Here is a 9,120-nt window from a genome sequence, read left to right as displayed (position 1 = left end):
GGTTTTTCTGAGTTATGTTTCGCATCCTCTTGTGATTAGCTCTGTTTTCTTTATTTCTTATGGGTTACTTATGAACCCCTTTCTGGGCCATAGCAATAATTTTTCAACTGTGGCGCTTTCAATATCTATGGGCATGGCTTGAGAGTCCAAGAGGGACCCCCTCCCCCTTCCCAACCTCAGAAAAATACAAGGGATTACAGGAGAACCCCGGTGCGCACTGAAGATCACAGTGATTCACAAGTAAACACAGGTAATTACAATGGACAAAGAGGGTCACTAGGGGAGCACAGGAGAACAATGTGAATCACAGGGAACACTTGTGAAGTCGGAGATTCATAGAGGGCAACACAGGAGAACACCGGGGAACACATCGGAACACAGGGGAACACATCGGAACACATGGGAACACAGGGGAATACAGGGGAACACAGAGGATCACATCGGAACACAGGGGATCACATGGGAATACAGGTGAATACAGGGGAACACAAGGGAATACATGGGAATACAGGGGAACACAAGGGAACGCAGGGGAATGCAGACGAATTTACGGATTCTTTAAAACAGTGGCGTATAAAGCCGGGACAACCCATGTAGTCTTACATGAAGTAATAACCCTTCAGTGTGTGATGTAGAGAAAGACCCAGGCCTAAAACTTAATTAAGTAATTTATTAAAGATATTAATATTATTTTGATAGTTGTATCTTTATTTTTATCAAAAGCTTTTCCTTGGATATACCATTCGTAATTTCTAGCATTCGAGGCAATATTGCGAAATATTGAGTTGGTTGCTGAGTTGGCTGCTAATTTCAGCGCGGTTTTTTAAAATCTTTCAACCACGCCAAATATATGCCTCCCTAACATCTTTCTCGGTGTATAATCAGGCTAGTCATATTAATATCGTTTTATTTACATTGTTTTCCTACTTATGTAATCTGTACAACTTCTTTGAAATTTTGTACAATTAAAATCTAAAGTGGCAGTAGACACATGCGTTTTACAACTGCCTATTTTATTAAATTTGTAAATTTATGTTTCATGTAACTATTAAGAGCTGATGAAATAATTGTATAATAAAAACAGACACAACTGCAGCTAACTACAACCTGGTTAGTAAAGAGTTACTTCAGCAACGTGATTTGACCGTTTTATTTTATTGGAAACTGGAGTGCCCCCCCCCCCCCCCCCCCTCCTGTTGACCCTGTAATACTTTGACTGGTCTGATTGTCACAAGGGATCAACTGTTCTAGTAAGGGTCGGTTGTTTTTCCCTAAACATCAATGCTACGGGTTCGAAAACATTGCAAATGTGAACCACTACTGTGTATTGTTTTCCCATTTCACACCACTTTTTATAACATACAATTCTTCCTAGAGTGCAAATATATTCGTGAAACTTTAGCAATGCTAAATAGCACAATTTCATGCAAATTCCATTGTTTTCTATTGTTTAATTAGCACTATTTTGTACTATTTAGTAATTAGCGTTTCACGGATTAGAGTGCACGCACTAAATCCGTGAACATTAATTAGTACTAATTAGTACTATTTCATACAGAATCCTTTGTTTTCTATTGTTTATTGATCACCATTTAGTACTAAAAGTTAGTATTTGTTTCACGGGTTTAGTGCGTGCACTCTAATTGCTTGCACTCTACTTTGTTTTTCCCCTATTTATCAGGGCTGATCTCTAGCTTCGAGCCTATAGCAAATTACTAAAATAAAACCAATAATACTATTTCAGGGCTTTGAGTTTACTGTTACTTTTCGTTCTTTTCCCTCTTGTTTGGCAACACCAGATGCTAGCACTTCATGAGAGTAAATTATTAAACAAGGCAATGACGTGTATAGCTCTAGTGGAATCGAAAATCCTATAACAAAACTAACTATTGACATCTATTGACCATCATCTCATCAATAAACTTTGCCTTGCATGTGAAGTGAGCGCAATCCCCAGGAACATTTTGAAGATCTCACATACACCGGGAGACATATGTACGTTGATCTCAGTCAAGATCCATGGCAGAGATCATTATTTCGGGTTTGGCCTATCTATAACAGAAACCCCTGCATAACTGCGTCCTATACTCATACATGAAGGAAGCAATCCCCATTGATCTGTTCGAGGGTTATAAACCTCTACTGAGGCTAAGTTAGTCGATCCATCGTCACCCCCAACAACAAATAACAGTCCATTAACTGAAGCAACCCCTGCGTTTCGTCGACACATACTCATTTCTGACACAGGCCTCCATGTGTTTGTATCAGGGTTATAAGATTCCACGCTCTTTCTAACATGAGGCCCATCATGTCCTCCTATTGCAAACATGACTCCTTCTGCAACTCCGACTCCCGCTCCACTACGCCGGGTGCTCATATCACTGACCAGACTCCATTCATTGGTGTTAGGGTTGTAGCACTCGACGGAACTCAGACAATGCCTTGATGCGCCGTCATAACCGCCGACCGCGTATAATACTCCGTTTAACACTCCTACACCGACACTACTCCGTCGGCTACTCATATTTGCGATAGGTCGCCATTCGTTTAACTTGGGGTCATAGACCTCACAAGTGCTAAGTCCAGTCGTGCCATCAAAGCCACCAACAGCGTAAAGCAACCCGTTCAGCACAGCCGCCCCTAGTGTGCTACGTCGTGCTTCCATTGAAGCAGCAGGACGCCACTGGTCTTTGATGGGGTCGTAACAATCGACCGTGCGCACGCGTAAAGAACCATTAAAACCACCTACAGCATAGATGAGACTGTCAAGTACAGCCACCCCGGCGCGACAACGACGAGAGTTCATCTCGGCCACAGGATACCACTTTTCTGCTTTAAAATCGTAGCATTCGACACTGAAAACAAAAGGTAAAATTAAGGGTTAGGCTTGAAATCTAAACTTATGGGACAGACAGGTTTCGTATGACTGTTAAACCTACGTAGCGTACGTGTTATGCTGTGTCTAAAATCTAAAATCTACAAAGCTTTTCGCTGTCATATCACAGCGTGGGACAATCACAACAGAGCTGGGCTCCAAACTAAGTGAAAGCCCAAAGATCGAATTAGAATTTAGAAGTTGATTTTTGAGGAGGGAGGAAAACCGGAGAACCCGGAAAACCCTCGAAGCACAGGAGAGAACCAACAAACAACTCTACTCACATACAACACCGAGATCGGCAGGACTCGAACTCGGGCCACGTTGGTGAGAGGCGGCGCATTAGCAGCGCACGCCACCCGTGCTTCCCATTAGTGTCGTGTCGGTGTCGTGTTTGAGCACTGTTCGATCTGCTTCACACATGTGAATACCTTAATACTAACAGAAAGTGCCGCTGCAGTTTTTCCACAAACGAAATATACAACAGCTCAATCGGCCATCTACCGCAAATCAATATGCATGTTGCCAAGCACCTACATGGTATTTTGGTTTTTCTCGCTCGAACCTTGGCAAGTCAGAAGCAATTAATATGTCCTAAACATTCAATTTTTCGATGAAGAAGAAAGATATTGTATTGTTTTCAACAAACTACTCTACTCAGACTAAAAACTTATTGGTAGCGAAAAGACCCCGGCCTATGAAACACCGTAAACTGAGCTCGATCGTTCCACTCAATCGTTAACTTTTTGGCGTTCACATCAGATATTAAATGGCCTCAAATTTATTCCAGATAAAGTCGCTAGATCATTTCGTCTTAGCTTTTTAGTGCAAATAATAAAGTCTAATGGATTTTAAGAAAAGAAAGCGTCAGTAAACGACTAGGAAAAGCTTCTTGATTACACGAAAACAATATGGCGTCGCTTTTGTCGATCGATGTTTCGCGCATAAGGTATTTTGTATTTTTCTCGAACTTTGGCAAGTTAAAAAATGATAAAGAATAATAAAGCTACCCAAAACACACATTTCATAGATTAGAGTATGGGGAATTAAAGTCATCCGAGTCATGAGATGGTAGAAACGGACTCGATATGGTAGAAGAGAACGCTGTCCTTGGTCAATTTCACTGATCGTATCGTGAAATGATCGCTCCAAATATGCTTCAAAACCATATACAAATGTCTTTCAACAGACTATGTTTCTTCTTTACTGATCGTAAAGCCTTATGATTATTCCTTCTTGGCGGAGTTTGTTGAACGTTTCTTTACGAATTTGCCCTAACACGACCAACTGCTTGTAAAAAAGAATACGAAGATGGAAACCCGATTTTGATTAGGAACTGTGAAAATTCTGCCGATATTTAGCTTTTCATGATTTTGCTCGCGCACCATGCACGCGAGCACGCTGTGATCGCGAGCAAATTGCGAGCAAATCGCGAACAACAATAGAGAAAGGTGCGATCATTTTGCGGTCAAAACGCGTGCAGAGCGGGTGCAAATCGCGAGCATGTGGTGCGATCTGCTCGCGATTTGCCCGCGGTCAAATGTACACATGTTTATGGACTGCACTGTATATCTTCACGCGTGCTCTTTTGCTTGTGTACGATATCGTCACATTCAACTTAACTTTAATGAATTCGGACTAACACTTACTGGATACTTTTTGATGCACGCAACTTTTAATGTTGATCACCCTGCGTTGTGTTTAGGGAGTGAAGAAGAGTGACATGGTAAAGTGCACTCACCTCTGGGGCATTGGGTTTGATTCCTACACTCGACATCACATGTGAGCAGAGTTCTTTGATAAGAGCTCCGGGGCGGCCGGTTATCCTCCCTCCACAAAACCTAACATGCTAAATTCCAATTCGATCTGAGTTAGCCATACCCTGATTTATATCAGTCCAGTGTTTGTTTATGGTTAGATCTCTAAGTTAGCCGCTCCCTGACTCAGATCAGCAAAGAGGTTCGTGTCGTTTTTTTAGTTTTTTTTTTTTTCCTCTTCTTAAGTAAAAAAGTGAGCGTTTCGTGTTGTTTTCTCGCAGAAAATTGCTTTAAGATTAAGATTCTCACCTTCGTATAGCTTTGGGTGCCTGTCCACCAACGACAAACATAACCTTAGGTAACCCAATGGGTGTCCTGGGTCGTGTTCTGGGTGTCTGTAGCATTGACCTCTGTTCACTCGTCAATAAATGATACTTTAGCGCTTCTATGAGAAAGTCTTTACATGCAACATTGTTCTTGATCAAAGCCTCTGTCTCTACTCGGCTGACAAGGTATTCCCGAGAAAGAAGCGGAAGTCGCACATGCTCCATCAGTTGGGCAAGACAATCTTGTCTATGTTCTGGGTCGTGCATTACCCACCTGACTACTGATTCAAACACCTGGCAAGATTTGAACATTCGAAGCTCATATTAAAAGATTTGCATTGTTATCACCATCATCGCCAATGATCACATTCTATCATCATTACTATCATTAATATCATTATCATCATCACCATCACCACTGCCAGCATCACCACCATCAGCATCACTACCACCACCAACATCATTACCAACATCATCACACCAACACCATCATCATGAACTAACATCATCCTTGTCATCAAAACCATCACCACCACCACTGTTGTCAGCACCACTACTACCACCACCATTATCATCATCATGAACTACAATCATCATTGTCTTCAATACCACCATCATAAGCAACATCTCAACCACCACTATCACTGCCATGCACATCACCCCCCTCACCCCTCCCCCACCATGCTATTATTGTCAACCATCAATAACACCATTGCCACCATCATAGCCATCCTTTTATTTAGAATGTATCAATATTACCTTTTCTTCTGATGGAACACACGACTGATCACTTGATATCAGCTCTGCTACTTGCATGTAGGGTAGACCAACAAACTCTTCCCCATTAACTACTTCACTGAAATGCTGTTCAGCATAGCAATGACCAGATCCCATCAGGTCAGAACAAGAGTGCATATCAGCAAATGCTCTGATGCCCAGACAGTTGGATGGGTGAAGCTGAGCCTTCAGGAACTCACAGCAGGCATCCCTTACTTCTGTTAGCTGGAGAAGGTTAGCTGCTGGTAGAAGGACCTGTTAATAGCACAAATATTTATTGAATGAAGGATGTCAGTCATTAAACATATTTTTCAATCTAGCTTGGTCTATTGATTTAGAGTTTCTCCATTTTATTTCCATTCATCATGTCATATCATACCCTATCCCATCCTCTCCACTCATCTATCCTTTCATCTTTCTGTCTGGGCACCCATCCATTCATCCATTCACCCACCCATTAATCCCTTTCTCCCTACTGTATGTCCATCCATCCATTCATTTACCACTTCCTCTCTCTGTACACCCATCCATTCATTCACCCCCTTATCCATTTAACACCCCCTCACTCACTCACTCACTCCATCCATCCATCCCTCCCTCCCTCCCTCCCTCAGCTTTTCATACACGTCACCTTACAAGGCACCAGCATTCATTAAGCAATATTCATTTCTGTTTGCACAAAACAGTTAATTTACTTCTCAAATCCTTACTATCTTGAACTATTTTTTATTTCCCCTAAGTGTTCAAGATAGCAGGATTTATCTCTGTATCCAAAATAACCTAGTTTTTGTGCAATTATATTACTTTGCAGCTTAAATGGTTACCAGGCAGACTTTACCTGTACATTTTCCTCAGTCACTTCAATTTCTGCAATGTAAACAAAATCCACCAACAGTTCCAGTGCTGTGCTGTCAATTTCTTTTAACGTCACTACATTTTGCTTGCTTTCAGAAAGTTCTCCAGTAAACATGGCATAAAAATAAGGGCTAGAAGAAGCTAACACCACTCTGTGAGCAGGAATTTCAACATTTCCTGCTTTCAATATGACATCACACAGTTGGTTTTGGTGCCTGAGTGCATTCATAACCTGGAATCCCTTGTTACAATGATCAAGATCTTTGTAGGGTGGAACAGGAACTTTGTCCTCTTCAGCAAGTTGCTGGGTGAAATCCATGCTAATGAGAGGGGAAAATAATTTAGTTTATCAATTAAAGAACTGATAAAAAATATCCATTTTTTTATGTATATGTACAGGGCTCCTACAGATTTTGTAATACAAAATTTAAGGACTTTTTAAGGACTAATATTCAATTTTCAAGGACACAAGATCAACAACAAAAAGAAAAAAACAGTTACTATACTGATTTGTCTATGTCCTAAGGATTTTTGACAAGGGGAAATTTTGCCTTGGCTGCAAAATTCAAAACCTAATAATTATTGCTTCTGGCTTTTTTTAAAAGAAAAGAAACAAAATATCAAGATCTAAGGGTTTGAAGGTCTGAGGAGCAGTGTTTGAACTGTCTGTGACTGTCTGTAAGGTTATTGATGAAAAACACAGTATGTAATTCATGATCGTGGTCATTATTGTTGTCATTGTTGCTGTTGTTATCATCATTGTTAGTTGTTGTTATTACAAATTAACTTTAGCCTGGCTAGAACTCCAGTCCATACTTGATTGCAAAATCACTGTCGGGTTTAAAACATAGAAAGAATAAGCCGAGACCAAAAGCTATTCTGGGAAATAACATAATAATCCTTTGATGTGTTCATTTGAGATATACAGTCGATATATAACAAGTTTTAAAAGCCTCTATGCTTTCTGTGAGTGTGAAATTTTATGAACATTCCACAAAATTTTCAATCACTAGATACATCTAACTAACACACTTCCCATGTACCATTATGGTCTCCAGCTTCTATTTTTTATTGTATAGAATGGTCTGAACCCAGGTAAATGAATGTTAATCAAAGTAACAATATTTGTATTATGATCATCAGGGTGGATGTAGTCCTGAGAAGGACTGTTTGATGGGACTGCATGACGTTTCAACAACCTGAGCGGAAGTCATCTTTAGAGTCAAGTGAAGAATAAAGTCAGATTGGTCATATTTATACTGCAGCCATATGATAACAATAGCCTAATTACTTGGATTTGCGTAATTGGCGGCACCCATGTAATGAGTGTGAGTCGCTAGTTTCGGTGTTGTGGGCGGAGTTATTGTTTCTAATAAGCCTATTATACGGAGCCGGTAAGTTCATTGAGTGTTTTAATTAGTGGATGATGCTCAACTCTATTTTCTATGTCAAAAACTGACAATGATTTTGCACTTGAGTGTATAAAGTAGCACTAGTTGATAGATGCCAAACAGGGATGGATTCTCAAGCTGATAAAACAAAACAACTTTGCAAGAACTATTGTGATAATGTTTAGCACACTAATGTCACACTGCAGCTAATGTCTATAAACACCAACTAGTCTACAAACGACATATAGAGAGCTTTGAACATCACAAAAAAATTTATTAATTACCCAAGAATTCATTTCAGGGAAAAAGCCTCTATTGTTGTGCCTCCAGATTTTCCCACTACACAACAGTTCCTTGGGACTTCCCTTGACAAGTAAGCTTAATTCATTTATTCTTCTTACTTCATTATTTCTATATTTAATTTGGTATTAAATTATAATATTCTAGGAACTATAGAATAATGCACTTTTATGTAAACTGTTAACCACAACCACATATGAGGAGTACAGTCAACACAAAAAGTTATTAGCCTAATAAACACAAAAAAAATTGTATCGGTTGGCAACTGGAGAAGTGAGAGTTTCAAAGCTCACATACCTGCGAATAAATAATCGACAGCTAAAGGAATCCAGAACTAAGGAATGTGTCAAACTACCAAGAAATGCGAAACAAGACGACGAGCAAAGATGGCGAGTTTTTGCTGAAGAAAATTGATGTGGTTATCGTTGCTGGTAAATACCACTTCAAGCCATAGATAACATGTTAGAAACCTTCTTGAATTTTCTAAGGAGCGTTTGGTCAGTAGCTTTAAGAAATCGGCTGAAGAGATCTGCCGTAAACCACAGAATAATTCTCCTCCCTCGCCAAGCTCCTGATAATTATTTACAACTATATTTTCCCTTTCCCATGATGCCCTATCAGACAAATACTTCCCTGTGGGTAGGGGGTGGGGGCAACATTGGCACTATATTTTTATTCGAGCGCTTAGAATTATTTAAAAAATTTTGCCTAATGTCGGCATAGACATTATTTATAAAGATTCCGACTTTTTTAATACTTTTGTTTCTAAATTATTTTTTGAAGATAGGTTTTGATATAAATGTTTATAATTAGTGCTCATACTTCTCGCGGTCTTATTA

General features: G+C 39.8%; 1 protein-coding gene across 1 annotated transcript; it reads right to left on the bottom strand.

Annotated features, from left to right (window-relative positions):
• Nucleotides 1-1,562: 1,562 nt before the first annotated feature.
• LOC116304454 (kelch-like protein 2) lies at nt 1,563-8,868 on the bottom strand. Its single transcript, XM_031714191.2, has 5 exons — nt 8,579-8,868; nt 6,574-6,910; nt 5,718-5,990; nt 4,942-5,252; nt 1,563-2,855 (listed from the first exon to the last, which is right to left on the bottom strand). Exons 2-5 carry the CDS (start codon nt 6,907-6,909, stop codon nt 2,033-2,035), a joined length of 1,743 nt encoding a protein of 580 aa, XP_031570051.2. The 5' UTR covers nt 6,910; nt 8,579-8,868; the 3' UTR covers nt 1,563-2,032.
• Between the last annotated feature and the right edge of the window lie 252 nt (nt 8,869-9,120).

This window comes from Actinia tenebrosa, unplaced genomic scaffold (assembly GCF_029948245.1).
Source record: "Actinia tenebrosa isolate PJP-AT-01 unplaced genomic scaffold, QUT_ActTen_1.0 PGA_scaffold7__59_contigs__length_16204524, whole genome shotgun sequence".
Classification (NCBI taxonomy): domain Eukaryota; kingdom Metazoa; phylum Cnidaria; class Anthozoa; order Actiniaria; family Actiniidae; genus Actinia; species Actinia tenebrosa.
The sequence above is the reverse complement of the archived record's forward strand: the minus strand, read 5'-3'. Positions and strand labels throughout refer to the sequence as shown.

Bases quoted from the DNA above. Each gene is read 5' to 3' on its own strand.
- LOC116304454 (XM_031714191.2), bottom strand. From the start codon at position 6,909: ATGGATTTCACCCAGCAACTTGCTGAAGAGGACAAAGTTCCTGTTCCA. The intron at 5,991-6,573 runs GTAAAGTCTGCC...TGCTATTAACAG, and splicing joins TGACTGAGGAAAATGTACAG to GTCCTTCTACCAGCAGCTAA. The intron at 5,253-5,717 runs GTAATATTGATA...AAATCTTGCCAG, and splicing joins GTGTTCCATCAGAAGAAAAG to GTGTTTGAATCAGTAGTCAG.